This window comes from Taurulus bubalis (genome assembly GCF_910589615.1).
Source record: "Taurulus bubalis genome assembly, chromosome: 13".
NCBI classification, from domain to species: domain Eukaryota; kingdom Metazoa; phylum Chordata; class Actinopteri; order Perciformes; family Cottidae; genus Taurulus; species Taurulus bubalis.
The window spans coordinates 23,405,569-23,431,523 of record NC_136601.1 but is presented as its reverse complement, the minus strand read 5'-3'; the positions used below and the strand labels follow the sequence as shown (position 1 = coordinate 23,431,523).

Sequence of the window (25,955 nt, the reverse complement as noted above, 5' to 3'; positions counted from 1 at the left end):
CACGAACACTGAATTTGAACACAGCTCTCCTGGATGAAAGTCTTGTGTTCGTTTGACCAGCCTACCATAACGCACTGTGAAGAGTTGGCGGTATCAAGGTGCCACAACCCGACGGGTCCAGACAGATGTCTCTGCCTCCAACGTTCTCAACTCTAATTCCATATGGAGCTGGAGCTCTTGCTCTCAATTCTACTTCTCCAACTAAAGTCGAGAGACGTACAATGTTCACATCAAATCTTGAGCCAGGAGATGTCTCTACAGAAGATGGGCAAAGCGTTGGCTTAGTTAAGAGAGAAAAAACAACCTCGCTCTGCAAAAAGATACGCCGCTTTTTCCGGTGCGTGATATTCACATTCTATGAGTATTCAATTCAAAAACAAGCTCCCTCCACCTCTTTATGTGGTATTCTGGGTGTTGATTTAGATCAAATGTATGGTCATAATTCATTGAGCGCTCTCTCAAACAGCAGAGCCTTTCGGCCAAATCTAACTGAATAACCATTTCATATAAATTAACTTGCAAAGGTTTAAAGTGTTGTAATCCCGATAGATTCATCATTTTGAAGTGTTTGAGCACAATGATAAAATCCTGATATACATGTTTTCCAAATCAAAGCAAATTTATTTAAAAAGCACTTTTCACAAAACGTGTAAGGTTCAGCTTCATCATCGTCATAAAATACAGAATTACACAATGGAATGAATGGAAAAAAGCATCTTAATCAACCACTATACAGAGTGAACCTATACCAAAACCTGTATGTCGTCTATTTGTGATTTGCCAAATAGTATAACTTCATTATTCCTCCTAATTCATATTCTAGCCATTACACATATTGAAAACAGGCAACATCAGCATTATGTACTTCATGAAGTATATCAATTTAAGTGTTCTTCTGTGATATCAAAAACGGTTCCTTCTTATCTGGATACACAGGGTTTCTTCTACGCATCACTGTTTTCTTAAGAAGATTATATCTTGGAGCAAAGAGGGCAAGAAACGAGATAAGAGGTTTACATTCAACAGCTTCAAGGTTACAAATACCCAGAAATCAGTAATGCTTTTTTTTTCACGTGTCTATCATTTTTCTGTATAATTTCCAAGAACATTTCCTGGAAAGAACTTTGTAATTCCTACTCTTGTTCTATATGATAGCTTTAAACTACCACTTTGCCATATTAGCTCGTATCACTTTTACAAATTGGTTTCTATGTTGTCTCTGTATAGATGTCCTGTGAGTTTGTGTTGTGCTGTGATGAATGAGACCCCCGTGTCTCAATGAGATTACCTTAATAAATAAAGGTTAAATAAACAAAAAAATAGCAATTCTTAAAAATGGTCTCTTTCAATTAATTGATTTGTATTAATTGGTCGTGTAAGATACACAGTTATTTAGTAAGAGAACATGTGACATTTGTATAAAGACAAGCATATGACCTAGTTCATTTCAGGAAACTTTGCAGAAAAGTATTAGGAAATGATATGAGGATGGTGACCTTTACCCAGAAATCAAAATCATCTTTATTGGCAAAGTATGTGAACACAAGGATTTTGATTCTGCTTTATAATCTGAAAATAATCTGTAAAGGACCAGAAACCCTGATACATGCATCAATGAAAGTCCACCTGACATGTTGTATATTTAATTTTTCATATTTCATTATGATTGACAACGAGTGGTTAGCGAGAGAAATTGCTGAAGATAACAGAATAAACAATTTGTGGTTATGCTGGACATTTAAGGTATATTCAGACATCAACGCCTGTTGATCAGACATGGAGAGCTGGAAACGCAAGAGACAATGTGAGTCCAGGGCTCCAACAGATCCAGAATGGAAGTCCTTTGTAAGGAGTGGTGGGCATGTAGAATTCTCTTCTCTGGTCCATTTGGGAAAACTCTGCAGGCGCTTTAAGGCTTCAAGTTCTTGGTCCCTACGAATGATCTAACTAGTTCATGGTTGATTTTTTTCAGCCTGTTTTATGTCTCATCCATTACTTTAGATGCAATAATGTTTTTATTGTTTCTAGCAGATCATTTCTTGATACATCAAATGCCATAAACGCTGAACTTTTCAATGCTTTATTCCCATAGTGCAAGTAGTATTCCGAACATTCCCATACAGCAGAGGGTTGTGGATAGGGATGGACCATCAGAGCCATTCAGGAAGTACTCAACCCGAGACCAGGACCCATTATTTGGCAAAGGGTTCACTCCCAACGTCCAGCACATCAGGTTGTAGATGTCCACCGCTCGAATTGGAGCGGCCCGGAAATTTTGCTTGAAGTCTGAATGAATTAAGTAAATGTAATTAGATCTACATCTTAAACTAGTAAATAAATGTGAATGTTGACAGCGGAAATTAATTGCAAAGCATTACTGAAAATACAGAAATCCTAATATTTAGATGAATTAAGTCGTTAGACAGAAAGTAATATCTGGGTGGAAAACATCCTATTATAGTGTTGGAGTTAGATAGAGTTACTCTAAGGGACTTTTATTTTGAAAAGTCATGAGTTTCTTGTTGACATACAAGAACCTTCTGAAGCTTTTATTTTGAGAGACAGAATTGGGCTGTCTGTGGTAAAGGCCCTTTGGTCTGCTGCATTCGTTTTCCCTCTGGAGCCCCGTATTCTGAGTCCTGATTGGAGGCAGAAAGGGTCGTGTCCATTTACAATATGAGATCTGATATGAATATGAAGCCAATGAAAGGAAGCTAAAACTGTTTTTTTCACAGCAGCCATTATTACACGCCATTGATTGACATGTCATCAGTGATAACATTGATTGTTCCATTCAGGCCCTAGTATGGTGCTTGTTGGCTCACTGTAATGGCTGTGAAGGACAAATTAGAATGGAACCATAATTAACTTTGATCAATTACACCTGTGTTTACCCTGCTATGATAAATGTGCCTACGGTGTATGAATGTTAGCTACTCCTGATGGGCAGGTTAGCCACCGCCATCAGTGTATGAATGGGTAAATGATGAAGTAGTGTGAAAGCACTTTGAGCACTTTTAGGAAGACTAGCAATGCGCTGTACGTATTTACCTTTTAAAAATACCAAAAATGTATGGAAGATGTGGAACATTGCACGGTTTGAATGGAGGGTTTAGCTGACAGTACAAGTAAGTGGAGCAAAACCTGAACAATGTGCAAGTCTTGAGTGTGAATGTGTTAAACTGCACTAATTAGCTCATCTCGTCTGTGTCTCTCTAGCAGCAATCAAAGGTTGCCGTGGTGATCTTTTGGGGCTTTGGTATGAGTATCATAGGTGTTTCTGTCACTTTCAGGCTCTTATGGCCAAAAGTCTGTTGGATTCCATAGTAAAATGTCAGCGACCAGCAAAAGATTCCCTATGTCTTGACCAGAAATGATGCATGAATAATAAATATACATTAAAAAAAACTGATAATGTGACAACTTTAAAAGTGATCAAAAACCTGACTTAAACTTTACTAGTTAAAAGTTGTGTAGCCTGTTTACCTCTTTGAGACCTGAAAGCTACTGATATCATATGACACTACACTTGGTATGGATGGTCCCAACCTTCATGCTATCTTGTTGGGAAATGCATATCTGCATTTCTGAGCAGAAAAATGCATTTCTTTCTCTCCATAATGTCTCATGTTTTTGGTTCCAAATCAAAATGTTCATTTTACTATTGTGTTCCTAAAGGTCTTGGTGTCTTAATGTGGTATTTTGGAAGGAGTTTGGGAAATTTTTAATCAATACTCAACATGTTATGAGTAGGATTGGGTCCCAAAAACCGGTGGCAATATTGTTTGTATAGCTACAGCAGCTAGCTAGCCATCAACCTTTTAACAAAGAAGATGCCGAAAGGTAAACGGTCAAAAGTTTGGCTGTATTTCGCCATAAAAGATTCGAACAACGCGATGTGCAGCAAATGCAACAAAACAACTGCGTGTACGTCAGAGCGGCGGAACCGCAGCTGACCGACAAGAACATCGGCTGGGAGCTCTGCAGGAGAAACGCTCCGACACAAAGGGAGATTAATAGGAGACGTGCTTGTTCCTCTGTTCATTTGGTGTTTGTCGAATTCAAGAAAAGCTCTCCCAGTTGATATTAATGATGACGTGTAGTCCAGTAAAGCAGCAGAGTTGTGTCTGTTCTTTTTTTAAATATATTGTTCAGAGTTCAAGTTAAAAACCGTTAAAAATAAATGGTTAAAGTTGAAGAACTATGATTTGGATGACAGTAGTGTTTAGTAATATAATATAACTTAAAACATAATAATAATAATATAACAGTCCAGCCTGGGTCATGGGTACGTCTGCTTTAGAGAGTAACAGGAGAGGTGCAGGTTGCTTTAGGAGTGTACTATGAACATATGAAATGTTTGTTACCAGGTCCTGTCGCCAAGAAAAACCCTCTCATGTCGAGGAACTCGTTGTCGTAACCATGCCAACCATTTTGCCATGCTGACGGTTCCCCAGAGTCGTTTTTCCAGTATGGGAGTTTTGCCTTGTTCTAGGGACATACAATCAAACACACACTAAATGATTTTAACAAAAGATAGAACAAAGTCTGCAGAAGATTTTATTGGCTGAAACCATACCGATACACACGTGATCCTTTAGCTCCTAAATGGACCTTATGTCATCATTAAAGGGACCCCGCTGAGGTTTCTTTTAAACACACCTAACTTACCTTAATGCATTGTGAGCATAAGTAACGTTACCTCAGCGATAAACCAGCCAGGATCAGCCACCAGAGTCAGGGGGGAAACAAACTTCCCTCCTTTGAAATGGAACCGCTCAGGGATCTCCTGTCTGCCATAGACATGCATGTTAGGGACCTGGGACAACGCAGCATACACCTGGAAACACACACACACACACACACACACACACACACACACACACACACCCGTTAAATTGAATCATTGTAACAAATTCAGCACATGCAGAAATATCTCATTACATTTCATTTAGCTGAGGCTAAATGAAATGTACAAACTCAGAACAACAAGAATCAAGAAAGTGCAATTTCTTTAATAAAGTTAAACTACACAGTGCTATTTAAGTGCTACGGTGCTACCTTCCTTATTCAAGGTGTAGTCGAAGAAGATGTGTTTTTAGTTTGCGACAGAAGATGTAGAGACTTTCTCCTTCATTAATGGACTCCTTCAGAGATTTTCAAATACAAAAATAAAAAGGCACGGCTGAGAACAATTGTTTTTGGGGCCGGCTGTGGCTAAATCGGCTTAATTCTGGTGGTCACACCTCTCCAATCTCTCCCCATAATTCCAACCCTGGACCAAGCGGTCATTAAAACAACATGAGTCTTTACTGGTTGAACAAAGCCAACCGGCTCTCTTGTGAAAGGAAACACAGGTTGTGGCCACACCTCTTGGTACTTGTTATCTTTGGGCCACAGACTGACTATTGGTCCTCTGTCCATCATCTTGGCAATAGCTGACATGTTGATGTACTTGTCCAGCTCGATGACCTTCTCCATCCACTGGATCTTTGTCATACCATGGTCTGAAAATAGCATAATGTTCAGCTGGTTCACCATGTTTTTCTCCTGAAAGATTCACAAGAGACAGAAACAGATGGAAAATGAACTGCATGGCAGGAAGAGCAGTAGTATCTATAATTGTCGTAACAATAGTAGGAACATTACTGACTTTAATTTTGCTGCTGAGTGTCTGCATAGCGAGATCCAGTCGCCGCACAGCTGTTCTGACCTGATGAGACTCTGGACCGAAGTGATGGCCCTCCACATCTATTTTCTCATAATAAATTGCTGCCATGGCGGCTTCGCCTGAGCTACACGCACGCACACGCACACACACACACACACACACACACACACACACACACACACACACACACACAAACACTGCAGAGTTTAGCAGGTATACATTTCCAACAAACAACTGCATTAAACTGTCTTTAAATAGAACTAGTCTTTACACAGCCTACTGTTGAGAAAGGCTCTGTTCCAAGGCAGAATTTTAAGTAATTGGCATTGTTACAACTGCCAATTTGAGACTCTCTATGAGTTTAATAACTAACTAATTTGTGGCTATATAAGTTCTTGCTTTTGCTGCTTTTTCACAGCTCAAAACGTTACCTTTGTTTTTTACTGTCATGGCAGTCAAGTCTCAAGTTGACAGTAGTTTTCCATGTAAGGGTTCAAGGCAAGCCATGGATCACAGGACATCATTGTGTTCTTACCTCAGGGCATTAAGAGCATTCACTATTGACTCTGTGAGGTTTTTCTCTGATGGGTTGTAGACATATTCCTCACAGAATGATGGACGGACACTCAGAATCTCCACCTCGCAGCCTGGAGACAAACAAGAGATTGCTGCAATTTTAAACTTTATCATTGGGCATTTGTGCTCAGGTCGCTGACGTTGTAGTTCAATGCTGATAAATCTCATCGTCTTATCATCTTATAAAGAAATAGAACAAGATTCTCGCACATTATATACGAGAGGACTTTCAACTTCTACAGCATACTCTTATAACAGCTCACATGCTCATATTTTTGGCTTGTGGAAAAGCAGGTAGATGTGAGGTATAAGTATATGCATATTGGAAGTATAACATTTTCTTTATAAATAAAATGTGGAAAAGTTGGCATCATAGTCCTGGGGGATAATACTGTAAATGGGAGAAATACACTTAATTCACTTCATACACTTACTGCCGGTCAAATGTTTGGGGTCACCTGGTATGTTTTTGTTTTTTCTTTCTTTCAATGATGACTATTTTAGAGACAACAAGAGTATAATTCAGACACTAAATGTATTATTTACATTTGTAATAGTTTTATTCCCAAAAGAATAATAATAATTACTTGAATAAAACATGTGTTTAGTCAAAGTGTTACATATCAAGGGAAAATACTGTTGCAACTATTTCCCTCCAAATACCCTTTATTTTGAATTTGCATAAATTGCCCAGGCTCACTTTTGAAGCACACATTTTGGGATTGAAAAGTTTTACACTGTGATTTGTTTGTCCATATTTTGTCCATCTAATATTCATTGATCCAATACTGCTAAGCCTAAACTACAACTTATATTTATATTGTGATGTTTTAAGAATAGCTGTTAATATTAACACACCTGATAATATTCCATCTTTTACAGGCATGTTTGTGCACTTGACACGGAAACAGGAACTTATTCCTTTTTAAAGCTGCACTTTTTGATGCTAAACTTCCATTTAATTTGACCAATGACTGGTGATTCCTTCTGTTCTTATTCTTTTTCTCTTTCTGCCCTTTCAATTGTCAGTTTGGTCTACTGAAAATTGTCGTTTCGTCCTTCATAATGTAAGTTTTTTTTTACAAACCCGTTCATACAAAATAATATATATTTGTGAAGAGGACTTTCTACAACCTAAGAGCATGACAAATACATGACAACAGAAAACAAAACTACAGAGGAATCCTCTCAGCCATCCTGTTGTGGCTGAGAGCGGAACAAGGCTGTAGTGGATCAAGCTTTTGTGGCGGGTGAACCCAAACTTCACTTGGGTAGTGACCGAAAGAATGAGATTATGTTTAGAGCCCTGACCTCCAGACAGGGCTGGGAGGAAAGCTGTTGCTCTTGCGTCGAAGGGGGTCAGTTGAGGTAGTTTGGGCATGTGACCAGGATACCTCCTGGTAGCAATTCCTCTGTGCAATACTGGTAGAATACTTTATCTAATCTGCCTCCTGTGCCTTGAGATCCCTAGTAGGAGTAGGAACAAAGTCATGAATCAGAAGAATAAATCGTAATTTTCTGATTGTTTCATGGCGGGTATACATTCTAAAACACAAGTGAACACATCCCCACGTCCTCACAAACCTGCGGGAAGGTGCCGGATTTTGAATGAATGCATCTGAAGGCAGGCATCATCCTGCTGTGGGCCGTCTGTTCTCCCTGACACTGACTGTTCTACATGTAGCACCATACAGCAGAGACACTGACTGTTCTACATGTAGCACCATACAGCAGAGACACTGACTGTTCTACATGTAGCACCATGCAGCAGAGACACTGACTGTTCTACATGTAGCACCATATAGCAGATAGCAGAGACACTGACTGTTCTACATGTAGCACCATATAGCAGAGACACTGACTGTTCTACATGTAGCACCATATAGCAGATAGCAGAGACACTGACTGTTCTACATGTAGCACCATACAGCAGAGACACTGACTGTTCTACATGTAGCACCATATAGCAGAGACACTGACTGTTCTACATGTAGCACCATGCAGCAGAGACACTGACTGTTCTACATGTAGCACCATGCAGCAGAGACACTGACTGTTCTACATGTAGCACCATATAGCAGAGACACTGACTGTTCTACATGTAGCACCATGCAGCAGAGACACTGACTGTTCTACATGTAGCACCATGCAGCAGAGACACTGACTGTTCTACATGTAGCACCATATAGCAGAGACACTGACTGTTCTACATGTAGCACCATACAGCAGAGACACTGACTGTTCTACATGTAGCACCATATAGCAGAGACACTGACTGTTCTACATGTAGCACCATGCAGCAGAGACACTGACTGTTCTACATGTAGCACCATGCAGCAGAGACACTGACTGTTCTACATGTAGCACCATATAGCAGATAGCAGAGACACTGACTGTTCTACATGTAGCACCATATAGCAGATAGCAGAGACACTGACTGTTCTACATGTAGCACCATGCAGCAGAGACACTAACTGAGCGATGTAACAACCTGTTACCAGACATTGTCTGATCACCTATACAATACATGTTAGTTTTTTTTCATAATAGTGGACAGCTAAACAGAGGAATGCAGAGATACAAGTCGTCAGCCTCTGGAAGCACATCTGATTACCTTTCCACCAGTCAAAAGGATTGGTATCCAGTGAGGGGAGATTATCTTTGTGAGGTCAGCGTGTGGGTGCTGGAGTCTCCAAGGAGCAACATTGTGGGAGTGAAGCCTTGCACGACTCAACGTGGGCATCAAACAGCTGACTCATAATCTCCCCCTGTAGCACAGTATATAGCTTATTTTTAAACCATATGACAAACTTTCAAATGATTGTTTTTTTGTATTATATTGAATTATAATTTTGTATTCAATTAAAATCAGTTGTATAGCTCAAAATCCCAAATTGCACATTTTCCTCAGAGGGCTATACAATCTGTACACATACGACATGTGTAAAAAATTTTGTGTATTTATTTAACTAATAACCGGTAGATTAATTGGTCAAAATGTATTTAGCTGATTAACGGTTAATTATTACGTTCCACGTGACGTTACACAGGCTGTGTAGAGAGCTGCATTGATGAGGATAGAAATGGATCTGTTCTGTCCGAAGAGCATGTGATCCACAACATAGAAATGCAGACCGCTTCAGTGTTCATGTTAACAATGGGTGCTCACCAGGCCAGTAGTACATGAAAACCTTCTTTCCCAGTTTCTGCAGGGTGACCCATAAGGGCTCTGATCCGTCCCACCAGAGAGGCAACCGGCTGTCGAGGTTGGTCCCGATCAGAAACTCCTTCTCGGAGGCTTCATCCCACATGTAGTTTCCAGTCATCTGATGAACGTCACAGTGACGACCTGACAAAAATCAACAAAAATCATTTCAGAGTTTGAGTATCCAAAGCTTGATATTATTTCTCTGTGCCAAAGAGTTCCATCGGTTGTCCACACTTTACCATGAAAACACACTGTGTGTGTGTGTGTGTGTGTGTGTGTGTGTGTGTGTGTGTGTGTGTGTGTGTGTGTGTGTGTGTGTGCGCGTGCGTGTGTGTGTGTGTGTGTGTGTGTCCTGCCAGTGATTCTTTCAACAAGAGAATGTGCTCAATCAAAACACACATCAGCACATCGCCAGGGGGCAGGCTCCAAAACTCACATCCCATTGGCCAGGAGGGGCTTTTGTTTATGGAGCTTAGTAAGATGGACAACTCAAAGGCATGCATCAGCCACTCACACACTCACACTCACACACACACGCACACGCACACGCACACACACACACAAAACTGTTTTATTCTGCTTGTTCAGGCAGTATATTTTTGCAAATAAGATTATGAGACATTTGGAGGTTACTTTGAAAATATTTAAAGTGAATGTATTTATTAGTCTCGGAAATATTTATACTTATTATATAATAATATTTGTTTTACCCCTTGTCTGAAAACATATTTTTTTATTCCTGAATAAACTACAGAATATTATCATCATTACTTCCTGATGAAATGTTACACACACACACACACACACACACACACACACACACACACACACACACACACACACACACACACACACACACACACACACACTCTTCCTCTATCCACTCGGCTATTTGTCAAATAATGTATTTTGATAACTGATATTACATTATAGAAGAATTATTGTCAACAATTTATGATTTTCAGAACATTGCAAAGTTCCTCAGATTATCCTGTAATGTAGCTGCTGATTGTGGTGGAAATGTATCATATTGTTCTGTTCTATGTGTAACTTGAGAGAGACATCCTGTCCTGGCCTGCTCTGCAACATCGACAGGGCCAGATAACAAAGTGTATCTTGTTATTTGTTTTATGGCATGTATTCTGTACTTTCATTTCCTGCTCATGCTCTCTCCCAGGGCCCGCAGATAACAACATCTAGGAGAGGATCGCAAAGGAGTGTGGGGGCGGAAATGACTCGTGCGTATACAACTCTGTTACCCTGTTTTTTCTGTATCAGACCTCTGAGCCATCTGTGGTGAAAGAGCTCTGTCCATTCAATTGAATATTCCAAGTGTCTGTTCAATAAATGCAAAAAGAATATAGAGAAATATAACCTATATAAGACAAATAGAATCTATGTCTGACTTGCAGTTGTCTCAACCTGATCCCCCCCCAACTCTTTTAGCATAAAAGCAGAGACAGCACCACCAGCTCCGGTCTGGCTCATGACATCCTGGCACGAGGACTCTGACCCACTTACAACATCTTGGCCTTGTCTGAAGGAGGAAGTACGCCTGCAGAAAGGAGGAACGAGATATCGTGCTGCAGGATGGGAGTTCAGCTGGTGTGAAGCATATATACTCAAATTTTGACAATAAGTATACTTACAAAATGAAATACTTAATTTCTCTTCACAAATTCCATATTTGTCGTCAAATATACACTGACTGCAAGACAAGTTTGGTTTTGATCAGCTGGACAACCTTTGGTATTGCAGGACCAGTGACTTCCTGTCTGCTCTCTGCTCCCCCATAATACTGGGCTAGTAGTAGGCGGCTATTTTGGTCTGTCTATGTGTAGCTCTGTGTCCTAAAGGGCTGCGTGAAGTGAGGCATACAGAACTGAAAGAGCTGAGCCACTCACGATGGAACATAACAATGACTCCTAAAATTGAAAAAGGTTTGGACCCAAAGGATTAACAAGCCTCAGTGATAAAAAATCAAAGCATAAAACAGAGTCATAACCAACCAGACTGGTGTGTGTAGAAGTGTGTGTGGTCATGTGTGGCAATGTTTTATCTATCTCAAATATCTGTCTTGCTGCCCTTAGATGGCTGCGGGTGTCAATGAACCGAGCTGAAGATTGTTTTTTTTTATGGGATAAAGCAGCAACAGATTATATAATCTCACTATACAATGCAGACGGATGTTCTTGCAATACATACATATGTCACGTTACATTTTAAAGTTTGATTTAAATAGTTTCACATTTGAGTATTAAGTTCAGAGCAATAACATGGCATCAATCAATGAATATCTATGTATAGATATATTGGAGCAACGTCTACCTGAGCAGAGAAGGAAATCTCCCTCTGCTTCTGTGTGTTGTCATCAGAGCTTCTCTGCGCTTTGTTGACGTAACCAAGTTTTTGTATGTTAATCTCTCTCCAGCTCATGGCCACCACTCTGCACGGCGTTCATACAGCGGTTAATGCTGATAACGCCGTCCCAACCCTCCCCTTTCCCCGCAGGTAAACTCTGGTAGCTCTGTTGCATCGACCCTGGATCTAGTAGTTTCCTGACATTGGATGTCTGTCCCGTCTGTACATACAAACAAAAAGTCCACATAGAGAATTAATCAGAAATATTCTGTAGGAATTCCTGTGCCTTCACTTCTTTTCAGACTGTGTGAAGGAAGCTGCTGGTAACATATTCATAACAAGACGGCCCCGCTGTTGCTGTGTAATTATGCACAGTAAACATTCCGCATGAGTGGTCCCAAAGAGGACAATATTGTCCAACACAATTAATGTGATTTCATTTCAGCCTGACTGACCAAATACACACAGCTTTTGATCTCTGACCTCAAACAACAGCTTCAGTTCTGTGGCCTAGAGCGACACACGTCCTGCATTCTGGTGAATTTGTGCACCAATTTATGTAAGAAAAGTTTTTATTCATGTAAAGGTAAACACTAAATTCAGACGGCAGGTGATAATTCAAAATATAACATTATATGAAGGCATTCTGTATATTCTGTATCAAATATTAGGAAATATTGTACATTTTACTCCACTACATCTCAAACATCAAACATAGAGCTTCTTCCAATAGATGAGAGATCTCTTTAGAGAAGTTTAGTGGCGGATTGAAAACCCCCTTTACACCGGCATCGTGTGTGCAACTATATTCGGCCGATCCAAAGATGAGGATTGTGACCAATTATACAGTTGCGAGCGAGCAGGAGAAAGTTTCGCGAGCAGGAGAGCAGTGGCAGAAGTCGTGCACCAGGCGGCGCTCCTCAAGCTCAAAGCAGGGTTTTCTCATCGCAGGCTACAATTTTGCTGCACAAGCAGAGATATTCTGCGCAGAGTGACGTGAAGTGCTTGTAAAAGTAATTTGCTTGCGTATAATGACAGTGATTTGGCCCCATATCGTTCTCTCCTCTGACTAAGCACACTGCACTGTTTCGGACTCATTCAAAATACACTAATACCTGTAAGTTCATGAACTGAATTTTATATATTCTATATTGAATCAGACACTGATTATTGTTGCTGTTTATTACATCTTTGTTCAACCAAAAATGCTTTGTGCTGGTTAGGTGGTACTATTCCACAGGTGGCATGGTAATAATAATAACGCTCCTTTACTTGATAATATAATAATTCATTCATAAACTAGTGGATTGGAATACTGGATATTTCATGAATTAATATAATGGGCAACGAAAGAAGAAGAATTTAATAAACACATGAATCATCAATAAATGGATCAAATTCAAAAGAGACGGATGATTGGTGGATATTGGGGTGGTGGTGCTGCTGTCATCCATAGAAATAGTTTCCGGTGCTGTTCCCTGTCTTTTGGCTCTGTTAACTCTGTGGAAGTTTGAAGTATTGTACTGGTCTAGTTCCTCTGATGGTGTTCTTGTATATATAGACCTTTTGACCTAATTGGTTGTATTCATGACTGTTTTCAACTCCTCTGTATTGCTTTATCCCAAATCCCAATATGATAGAGTACTCCTCCAGGGGTATTAACCTTGTCCAATATCCATGTATGGTGTCCCTCCCATGAGTTCCTGGATCTTATCAAGTCTATTCGATCTCTCAGACAAAACCAAATTGTTAAAAGTGCCACATATTCCAAAGGCCATACTTGAGATTTGGTCCACAGCAGTGGTTTTCTCCCCTTAAACGTGAACCTTGTGGACTTCTACACCTCAGACCCCAAAGTGTCTTCTCCTCCCACTGATAAGCCATGTGCTTATCATTACTAGTATCATAACTGATTCTGGCAGTAAATACTGTGAATCATCCTCTAGTAGCTTAACCACAAAACGTGTATGCAGTAATGCAGCATAGTGTATGCAACTATCAGACTGCAGTTAAATAGGAAGTAACAGTGCTCTTATGCCTTGGCTAGTTATTTCATTAATATCTGCTTCTCTATCCTTGATCATATCGCTCCTTTCAAAATCGTAAAGAAAAAACATATTCTTTCTCCAGGCTAAATTTGCACACTCGGGCCCCCAAGAGACAATGCAGAAAAGCTCAACGTTTAAGGAAGGCTAGGAGGTTTCACCTCTCCCATGACCTCCTTAGATGTCACATGACCAACTATCAGACTGCAGTTAAATAGGAAAGAACAGACTATTTGTTTGATTTCCAAACATTCTCATAATCTTTCTAAAGGTATTGCTTCTGGTGTAAATGGCTCCTCCACCACTGAACCAAGAAAGAGAGAGAGAGAGAAAGAGAGAGAAAGAGATGGAGAATATTAGGAGAGAGAGAGAGAGAGAGAGAGTAGATATATAGATAGATAGATAGATAGATTAGATAGATAGATTACCTGTCATTAATGAGTAGTAATTGGGGTAAGATAAACTCGGGAAGTCCGGAGTCATGTAGTCCACCTTCACCCCGTTGCCCACGAGTTGGCGGAATCCGGGCAGAGCCTGCAGGTCGTCCATGTAGTCATAGCGGAACCCGTCGATGAGGAACACGAGCAGCGGCCGGGCAGCGAGACACTGCTGTCCCGCTCCGAGCAGCAGCAGCAGCGGGAGGAGCCGCAGGCAGAGAGCGGCCGTGTGTCTCGGACACATGCTGCTCTGTCTGTTTCGCCCTGGAAATGATCGGACAGCTGAGAGGGGTCAAGTCCTGGCCCCCGCGGTGGGCGGGGCTTCAGGCGCTGCTGCCCCTCAGACAGCCCCAGACTACGTCTAGTGCAGTGGCTCTCAAATGGGGGTACGGGTACCACTGGGGGTACGTGAAGGCACTCTTGGGGGTACGTGAGATTTAAAAAATATATACAAAATTAGCATAAATTAAAAAAGCCTTTGAAAATAGTTATTTCATGAGTTCATGAACTGAATTTTATATATTCTATATTGAATCAGACACTGATTGCACAGCGCTGTTTATTACATCTTTGTTCAACCAAAAATGCTTTGTGCTGGTTAGGTGGTACTATTCCACAGGGGAAAAAAAGGTTGAGAACCACTGATCTAGTAACTAGAGTCTAGTCTACACTGTCCAATGGGCTACGTGCACGAGTGAAAGTACCATAGTATGTCGCTTACAGTGGCGGGCCGTGCGTTTTCGACCTAGGCCTTCAGTGCCGTATGTTCATATCAGGTGCGGACTGGGGAAAAGTGTCCCGGGAGTTACTGTCAGACCGACCCGCACATGTCGGTCTGACACGTGTGGCCCACTGCACGACGCGTACAGACTGTCATGTGTGGACAGCAGACGCTCACTCTGCTATACGGACGTTTTTTTGCACTATTACGGGCATGGAGGGAGGTCACACAGGTGCTTTATTAACAGTTTCTTAATAAAGCACAATACTGGTATTGTAGCAATTTAAATGAAGTTAAACAACCATGTGGTTGCAGAGATAATTAAGGTGCCGTTTTTAAAAACATTTTTTTTGTCCGAAAATGAGGCGCTGGGGTCTTGGGGCGAAACAACGGACACTCCGTGGAGCAAGTCTCCAACCTTGCCGTTGCTGCGTCATTAAGTCCAAAAAACAACCAGTCACATTTAGTTATAACAAAACAATCCAACAAAACCGCGGCACTGAAACACTGCACACACAAGACATCATCGGCGCAGCTGCGCATCTTGGGAGAGCCCAGCCCCGGCTTGACCAGAAGCAACAACAGTGCTGTGGCTTGTTTATGATTAATCCAGATCCTTTGGTCAGCAGCTGCAGGCTGAAGGCTGAAGGCAGAGCAACAGAGGAAGACAGGAGTTATGCAATGAGAAAATAAGCTAATAGGGAAAAATAATTATAATACATGCAGAGCTACCAACTCTCACGGTTTCGCCTTGTGACACACGCTTTTGCATGTTTTCACACGCACTCATGCCACACAAGCAATTTCTCACGGCAAAAAAATTCTGATTTTGGGCCGAGGCGCGTTCGTTCCTTTTCAAACTCTCCGATGATAGATGGCGCTAAGGAGAGCATCTGTAAACCTATTCGCTGCATAGCCATCCTATTTACCCCAAAGCAGGGGCGGACTGGCCATAGGGGACACCTATTCCCCGGTAGGCCGACGACGTTGGGACCGGCCCACCTCCGTCATCAAGAGGCCCTGCCTCTGAGATCGCCGGCCACGACTATATTCTATGGCTCAGAGAAAACGTTAAATTTACTCTATATTGATGATCATTGACTGAAATTTATAGTAGTCCTTGCGTCCTTAGTCACACTCATGGTTTCCACAGTTTCCACACCCAGCATGCAACACGACTGATCTGTATTCACATTCATGGTTTGGATGTTGCTCTCAGGTTTTCAGGATATTCTGCCATTAATTTAATCCAGAACACCGGCACTCCAGCAGAGTTGAAACGTACATTTAAGTTTCATTTTCGGGGTAACGTTATCATGTAACCTCTTGACTTGTGTCAAGACTAAGAGGCTCAGACGCACAGACGGATGTATCCGGTCATTCTTCTAAATAAAACATCTTTTTCCATTATTATTATTTTTTTCATGCTTTCTGTGCGGCCCGGTACTAAGGGGATCTTGCGTCACTCGCAGACGAAGCCGCTCTTGAGTGTGATTCGACAGCATGGCACCAACACGTAAACCTTTAAAGGAGTATACTGATATTGTTTTTATTACCATGTGACTATAATGCACCTGGGCCGGCAGAGTTAGTTTAGGTTCTGTTACTTATCTTATTGTTTTGTTATGCACCTTCAACATCCCTACACACCTACACACACACCTACACACACACACACACACACACACACACACACACACACACACACACACACACACACACACACACACACACAGCATGCAACACTACTGATACCACTGATGTTCACACCCCATCATATATTCTGCTGTACAATACAGTTCATACTAATTCTACCCTCTGATTCCAGTTTCTTTATTGTGTCTTTCTCTGCTGACGTTTATTCCTTAAGGCTCTGTAGTTATACGTATCATCTGATACTAGCCCAGAGTTAAGCATATTCATCTAGCAAACTATACCTACCTTGGAGTGTTACAATAGCCAATATAATTTTATTTCATGTGTCCATCCAGGCAAATTGGTGTGTGGCTGCGTGCGCGGCAAAATTTTGGTCACCCCCGACAAAATCTCACTCCAAGGTTTTTTGAAAAGTTGGCAGCTCTGTACATGTAGTGTATTTGTGAAAAACAATTAAATTATAAAATAGCTATAACTTTGTGATTCTATTTAGGCCAGCAGAGAAGGCTTAGCAGGCCCTGACGGCCCACCACTGGTAGTTTATGCACTCAAGTATCTCAAATGGGTTCTTAACAGCACCCCGAGTAGCCGAGGGCCTGAGTAAACATTGTTAACACCTAAGGCCAGACGAAACATTGCTCTTGTTCTGTCATATTCATGTAATGTGCTGTAACTCTGTTACGTTGTTCAAGGCCAGAGGAAACATTGCTAACTAACCTGTAAACCAATGGCCAGAGGAAACATTGCTAACTATTAACATGTAAACCAATGGCCAGAGGAAACATTGCTAACTATTAACATGTAAACCAATGGCCAGAGGAAACATTGCTAACTGTTAACATGTAAGCCAATGACCAGAGGAAACATTGCTAACTATCCATCCATCCATCCATTATCAGCCGCTTATCCGGGGTCGGGTCGCGGTGGCAGCAGGTTCAGCATGCCGACCCAGGCTTCCCTCTCACCCGCAACACTTTCCAGCTCAATCTGGGGGATCCCGAGGCGTTCCAAGGCCAGCCGGGAGATACAATCCCTCCAGCGTGTCCTCGGTCTTCCCCGGGGTCTCCTACCAGTTGGACGTGCCTGGAAAACCTCTAATGGGAGGCGTCCAGGAGGCATCCTGATTAGATTTTTACTGTAAAAACAAGTGTTTCCATGCAGAGACATCCATGCTAACTATTAACATGTAAACCAATGGCCAGAGGAAACATTGCTAACTATTAACATGTAAACCAATGGCCAGAGGAAACATTGCTAACTATTAACATGTAAACCAATGGCCAGAGGAAACATTGCTAACTATTAACATGTAAACCAATGGCCAGAGGAAACATAACCGATAATCCAGACCCTATTGTCGTCGCAGACTCTAAAACTAAGCATGTGAGAAAAGACTGAAAACCGAACTGTGACTGGCAGACAGCGTATCCTCTCAACACATCCAAGTGATATGATGATTGTTATCCACAGTGGGTCTTTTGATATTCTGCAAAGGAAACCTGGCTGTGAGATCCTGAAAAAAGACTTTTGCCCTAAATGCACTTGCATATAAGATACACACCCATGTTTTACATCACAAATTGCAGAACAATCTCAGCTCTCTATATAATGAGGCACCATTGTCATAAGGCAAAAGTGTAAAGAGAAAATATGACTCTAAAGCTGAAAAATGGAATCTCGATTTTTGGAAATTCTTCACATCTTTTGTGAAAACATAACTTTACTCAGGTGGTCGAATGGTTTTGGTGATGGAAATTGATTCAGCAAAGGTCTTAGGTTCACAAAATCAGTGAAATATATGAATACAATGGTAGATGTAAATAAATGTCTCAGACCAAATTTTTGTATTATCGTTTTTTGAGTAGAATTGTGGTCTTTCATCACACCTTTCACCAAAATGATAAAATGGGAGAAATTACTTATACTGCAGATCAAGCTTCATGGGGTGTGTGCAAATGAAAAATGACCATTACAACATTTAAAATATATATATATATGTATTATAAAAACATATATATGTATATGAATAGGCCACGGTTCAGCTCTGAGCAGACTCCCACGGCCCTTTGGGATGCTTACCCAAACAGGAATGTTGGCTCACGCAGGGAGACAGCCCGTTCCTACCCCCACCTGACCCTCTGCTCACCCGAGTCTTTCAGATAATGTCTCTGGCCCAATCAACAAAGCCTCAATTGGTATCGGTAGGTATGATGGATTCATCCTGAATGGGACCCTGAATATTCATAGCAACAACAAGAGGGACTCCAGAGCGATGGAGCTTGTGAATGTATAGGACTTTGAGCTCAGCCAACATGTACATGAGTCCACTGATCAGCATGGTAACATTCTTGTCATAATAACAGCAGGTTTACACATTGACGATGCCTCAGTGTCCGTGTTACTATTTCTGACTGTGACTGTGTGCTGGGTGATGCTAGTTCAGTGTTGGCATTTCTTTTGAACCAAAGTCCTCTCATAATATGAGCTCATTTGAGCCGTACAGCTATGACTGCTCTTTAACTGCCATTTCAACAACACTTTGTCATCTGCTGTAAATACATTGATCCACTGAGGATTAAAAAGAAGTCTCTAAATAACAGTGTTCAATCCGACGCACCAGTTATCGGGTTCATGTGGCGTAGTTACAAAAAGTAGCATTAGAAGGTGGTCTATTAATAGAAGATATGGACGTCATACTGTTTTGAAGATACATGGAGTCTTCAGCGTTCAGAATTTAACAATCAAGTTATACAAATCTAACCTTTGTAAATATAAGAGCAAGTTGTCATTTGGGGTCATCACATCATCAGTCTATATACATTAACATGCCTGATATAGCTGGAAGCTAGAAACTCCCAGCTTTCTAATGCACCTAAATGACTAGGTCTAAGTGAGCTCTGGCTCGCAGTCCTGTAATTCAGCCACCAGGTGGCAACAGACAGCCAGGAGCCTGACACCGTTCTTTTCCCAGGATTCAGATGAATGTCGTGATACTGCTTCAGCCCTGTGGGCCCTGCCCTCTTTTTCTATCTGGTTTATATCATGGAGCTCTTTGGTCACTTGTGAATATTTATCAATATAAATGTTGTCCCTATTAAATGCTTTATACTTATCACTATTTATCACTATTTCAATGTTTTCGGAAGATGTCTTTATTTGTATCATGGCTGTATGGATATAAATTAAACATATGTATGTACGTATACTAGGCGATGATACAAATCTTTTTTTCCTTTATTGCATCTCCATTTACTCTGGAATGTTAATATAAATAGGTGAATTTACAATGAATTAATATTCCCGCTTCTGACCTTTCAAATGAGATCAGAAATATGCATAGAAGCTTTATGGTTGAGGATGTCCTGATTCATTTGGGATATGTAGTTCTTGGCATGTTTACGAGAGATAAGCTCAACAGGTTAAAGAGACTTTGTCCATTAGCTGAAAGGAAATGGAGAAAGACTAAAGGCTCATGGTTCCCTGTAGCATAAAGAAGTCATGACTGCCTGTAACAAAACTATAAGTCTGGAAAGAAAGCTTTCCTGGCTGTACACAGAAAAGAGCTGCAGCGAAGTCACACCCTATAGGGAAGACGTTCTGATGGGCTGAAAAATGCTTATTTCAGAAAAATTCGGTTTCAGACAGAATTGGGAGGGTCTGTGTTTGCTTCTGGCCTCAGAAGCCTACGTACCGAATATTAATTGTTCACAAGACAGCACACTTTCAGCGTTTAATGAGTCTCAAATTACCTCCACAGAAGTTTGTTTTTGTATATGTTCATTCCACGTCTATCTTCCTTTATTGTAAAGCACTTTGTGCCACATTTGTGTGAAAGGTGCTATACAAATAAGTTATTAAGTTATAGGTTTATTATTAATGTGCTCATTATCACACTCCTATTGTGACCCCAGCTACATATTAAGCAAACAGCATGTGTAGGTCCCTGTGCTGCCCCAGCAGTGCAGTATTGAGCTCTCATAAAACAGATGATCACATAAAAACACACAACAGTGGTGTAACCAAACATTGTTATTTTATTATCTTAAAAAGTAACACAATCCCCAATAGGGTATCACATACACTACAACAACGGTAACACCAGTACTACACATCAAAAGGGACTTTCAGATATTATAGACATTTAAAAAAATCCCTCTTTTTATTGTTTAAATTATTTGACTAGGCATGACAGATAAACATCATTTACAGGTATGACATACCGTCACCATTAGAAACAATGTTATTGTTGAACCTCCATTTTTATAAACCACTGCCGATGTTAAGGGAAGACATTTCATGGACTGTCAGTGTAGGAAAGGGATGGAAGGTTACAGAACTGTGGCTGGAGGAGACGAGGGGTTGATGGAGGGCCACTGGGTCAGCCAGCAGCAGGGAGGAATTGGAGGGTGGGGGTGCAATTGTTAGACATAAAGGATGGAACCCATGACCTCCACAATGCTGGGGACCCCATTGTTGTTACTGCTGGAACAGAGACAAGAACTGTGGCTGTGGAACAGGAGCTAAACCCATACAGTTGTGGGGACAATAAAGAATACACTTTACTGTTGGGACAAGAACTCCACTCCAGTATAGTGGTAAACCCAAGATTAGTGGTACAGCAGCACTGCATGTGTAGGAACAGGAAACCCTCAGAATGGTAAAGGTGGAACAGAGGCTAGAAGCTCACTAACAGAATCTAAATTCATCTCTCCTGGCTATGTGCGTTTCTGTAGTCATAACATAGGGGATAAGGCCAAACTATGAGGGAACAGCTGGCACTACAAACCCTTCTGTAGAGCTAGAATTGGGACTCGAATCCTACTGCAATTATGCAGTAAAGTTTAAAGGACGACTGTTGTGGGCTTTGTAATTGATTGGACAAAAACCCTGCTACAGATTCAGTATACTCCAGAATATGTTCAGAAGAGGAACTCAAAGCCCTCAGTAGTATTACAACACTGCTGACATTGTAGACTACGGGCTACAATCAGAGAGTACTAACGACTATAGATCGCTATAAATTGTGGAATAGAGATTAGAATCACAACATATGAATAGATTAGTGACCATATCCATAGAACAGAAGCATCAGTCCATTATGAAGCCGTTCCCTGGTACACAGGGTAACTGAACCTTTTACTTGTAGTGCTAAGGCGTGAGGTTGTACCCTTGTGTAGTGGCAAGATGCAGAGTAAGGCCGAAGGTTACAGGGATGAAGGGAGATTCATGGAAGAGGTGTTTATTACATTTGTTCTGAGCACAAGGCACAAGTTCCAGTCTACCATTTCAGGGGTTCTGTTCCCACAAACACAATGTGTTTGCAGGTGGGAAGCCAGTGAGGGTCCTCGTCTTTGTCACTACACAAATTACTCTTACTGGTCGGTCACGGTGTGACAAGGACAGCTGGGCAGAGGGATCCGAGCACCTCACATTGAGCCAACACCATGAGATCTATGAAAATAAATCACTTTTTCTTTAAACCATTAGGTCCTGCTATACAGCGGGTTAATTACCTTGAGGTGAGACTGACAAGTATCCTGATACATACCGTTCTTTAACAAAAAGCAGATAGACTTGTTGCTTGTCAATAAACTCTACAGATGTCGTTTCCTCATTTTGACTTTACACATACCTATGAGGGTAATCTGCAGCTCATGTGTGAGGGCGGCCTGCAACAACATGTATGCCCATGAGGAGATGGAACGTGCATCTCCTCACTGAATGGGACAGTTCCCTGTGTGCTGGGTCACCGCGGGGCAGCTTACATAGCTTACATATAGTGTTACACGCCTTGTTGGTGAGAAAGCCAACACTACATGGGTTTAAGTCTCTTCCTAGGATCAGGAAAGAGGTTCACTCTGCAGAGGAAGTCATGTACTAGTGGCCGGGAGGAGGAGGCGGAGGAGGAAGAGGAGGAGGGTGTTTGGGCTGCAGGGGTTGGCAGCTGAACCACAATGCTATAATGTACCATTAGAAGAACCTTGTTAGTGACGAAAGGGAAACAATAGGGAGTCCAGCACTTTGATGTGTAGTGTGTTAGTTTGTATATGTGTGTGTGTGTGTGTGTGTGAGAGACATTCACAGGCTAGAGGCTGATGACAGTGAGATAGTAAAAAGGACGGGCTGTATTTTTGCTGCTGTGGAGGTAGTTGTAGAGGAGCCTATTGGACGACAACACTGGGATGATTGACAGTTCCCTGAGCCTATAGAGGGATGGGAAATGATTGGCCTATAGGACTGCAGGTTTTCTCGAGATGGATAAATCCAGCTCAGCTCAGTTCTGGTTACAATGAGACAGACACATCTTGGTTTGTCTTATTTCACGTGTCCCTGTGCCATCGCCAGCGGTCGGCCCGTCCGTCTGTCCGTCACTGTGATCCCAGTCCTGGTCACCCACATGCTTCATAGAAGGGACTAAATGGTCATCGCCAAAAGTATGCAGGTGAAACCTTTTATACAACTGTAAGCATCCATTTACTAGACTCCAACTCTCTCATCACCCTTTTTATTATGACTATTATCATGGCCGTCACTGGCCATAATACATCGTAGCACCAGGAGTGAGAGTGGCTCAGGGACTTGATTCAAACAGTTAGAAGAAGAAAAACTCAAGTAGCCATGAACTTGACAGAAATGTAAATTCATGGTAATGTTGTGTGCAACTAAAGAAATACTGAAATCAAAAAACAAAGTCTCGTCCCTGCTTGTTGTGTATAACACTGGTCTGGATGAGTCGTCTCAATCCCCTCATGTCTCATGTTCTCTGTTGGACGCTCAGCCACCTCCTAATGAACGTACACCGGGCCGGCCTTTCACCAGCAGCAGCATCTACTGTCTGATGGCAGCATTCAATCGAAAACTCACAACCATCCCCTGAAAACACACTGTGGTGTTTGCTGGTTACAGGAAGTCAGTGAACAGCTTAGCGGTGAAACTCCACAGGGATGACTGTGACCCCTCATGTCCACAGGACGCAGCTGCATCACGTCCTCAAGCAGTCCGACTTCACACATTTACGTTGTTTGTCTCACTGCGCTGGCATGAAGGTGCTTGGTTTCTAATGTTGTTTAGCCGATATGTTCTGCCTATATATCTTTCTTCCTGTTTTTGTGTCATGAAGATGTATTGAGGTCCTGCTGTGATGGTGCCACAAAGCACCGAGTTCCATAAACAACGATGGCTACTTCATAGCTTCTCCATGAATGAGCCATTAGATGTAGCTGGTCTCCAACCTCTGAACACCTGATGTCTCACCTGAGCTATGAAGAGCTACAGGAATACTTCTACAGTCCTGTTCTATTCCTGCTGAGGTGTACGTGCTCACTGGGGACAGTCTGCCAAGGGGATCAAAAGGAATAGAGAAATCATGGACATAATGAGCGCCTACCGACGCCTCGTCCGTGTCAGTATGTGTTCAGGTTCATTGCACAATGCGCCTCGTCTGCTTCCCGCAGAGCTAATGTGGCTAACATTTCAACAGACGTGCATCGTGCTGCAGGCTTTGTGTGAACAGATCATAATCCTACTGGAATGAAGAACAATAAACCCAACTGATTAAGTTCCGATGAATAATAACCAAAGTAACTAGATGAGTAGCCTGCGTCTCCTTCAACAGAGCTCTTATAGAAGTATGAAGTATATAAAATGGTCTCTGCAGAGAATTGTGAACTGTGTGCTCCAAGTTAAACTTGCAACAATGGCCCCTTATGCAGTATCTCCACCACCAGCCTGCTATTCATCACTGACATCCATAAATCTCACCTATGTTTATTCAAAGGAATGTTTAGTATTGCGACGGCCATAGTGGACATGTTATTATGTCATGTGACATAAGCTACCTCAGCAGTCAGCATGAATACCTCTACAATTACATTTGTTACAGTTACAGGCTGTGACATCATCGGCAGGACCTCAATATCTTATATCTGAACACCGCTGTGAAGTGACTCTAAACAAACAAGAAAAGTAGTTCTGCTATATGTACATAAAGACAAAGTCAATAACAAAATGCAGCATGTCATTAAATATTAATTTCATGTCAACTGTCAATAAATATAGGTATTTATACACTGTATATATAAACTCACTTATAATGTGTCAGGTATGTGTATACTGTCACCTCTCTGATTTCTTTAATATTTCCTTCAAATAGTATTTGTTTTCAGTCTCTGTGCTGCTGTAGTGTGAATTTCCCCTCAGGGATCAATAAAGTCCTGTCTAGGGTCTTCTTAATGTGCAGTGTGTTGAGCTCTCAGGGCCACCGTACAGCCATGACAGAGCTGAAACATGAGCTGCATCCGGTGGACATGAGGGGTAACGGTGAACGAGAGGCAAGGTGGAGGAAGATCTGCCCTCATGAAGGTCGAAACAATCTGTAATCAGAAGCTTCATCCCTGGAGCTACACCCTGCGCTGTCCACAGATCTGACAGCAGCTGGAGGAGAGAAGCTGGTCGACAGTGTTCAGCCAGTTTAAATGGCATCATGGCATCCAACAGACACAAGAACTGCTCAGCTTCATTCTACAGAGAGTGTTCTCGTGAAAACAGCCCTGGTTACAGGTTACTCATTTAACTGTCTAACCCGCTCACTTTGTTGATGCACTTTGGAGAGATGGTCCTTAATTGTCAGTCATTTCTTGTGGCCCTGCACCGTACAAGGTGTCTGCCGGTGGTGAATTTAGAGAAGAGCTAACAGAGACAAGTGAGTAGGAGCTGGATCAGTGACAATGTGTGTACCATCAGTAACAGCAGTCAGCAGAGCAGCGTCTCTTCAGTGTGTAAAACCACCAGACACCACTAGAGGGAGATGCGCTGATCTGGAGCAGCTGGAATGAGAGTGGAAATAACATGACCTGAGATTACAGATTATACAAACATAACCCACACACACACACGCACACACACACACACACACACACGCACACTCAAACCCACGTGATAGTGAAACAACACAACAGCAGTGTGTAAACTAGAGGCTGTAGAATGACATGGTCAGAGTCTGCCCAGTGGCCGGTGTGTATATGGTATGTGTGTGTGTGTGTGTGTGTGTCACAGAGAGCAGTTTCCTGGTGGTCTAAAATTCTCTGTTTGTGTGTGTGTGTGTGTGTGTGTGTGTGTGTGTGTGTGTGTGTGTCTATAGCTATAGTTCCACAGTGGGCCTGTGGCAGCTCCACTGATGTCAGTCTCAAGATGTAACAGTCCTTGAGGGAGGGACTTTTATTTTCTGGCCCCTCTCCGTTGGCTCCCGGCGCTCCACTCAGCCCTTACAGTAGTCCCGCCC

General features: G+C 41.8%; 1 protein-coding gene across 1 annotated transcript; it reads right to left on the bottom strand.

The window, feature by feature from the left end:
* Positions 1–637: 637 nt before the first annotated feature.
* Positions 638–14,542, bottom strand: enpp6 (ectonucleotide pyrophosphatase/phosphodiesterase 6; the record flags this gene model as incomplete). The annotated part of the gene is made up of 8 exons (XM_079228892.1): positions 638–2,286; positions 4,368–4,491; positions 4,703–4,840; positions 5,371–5,550; positions 5,654–5,795; positions 6,207–6,318; positions 9,417–9,596; positions 14,290–14,542. The coding sequence occupies 8 exons, from the start codon at positions 14,540–14,542 to the stop codon at positions 2,081–2,083; spliced, it is 1,335 nt and encodes a 444-aa protein (XP_079085018.1). The 3' UTR covers positions 638–2,080.
* Positions 14,543–25,955: the final 11,413 nt, after the last annotated feature.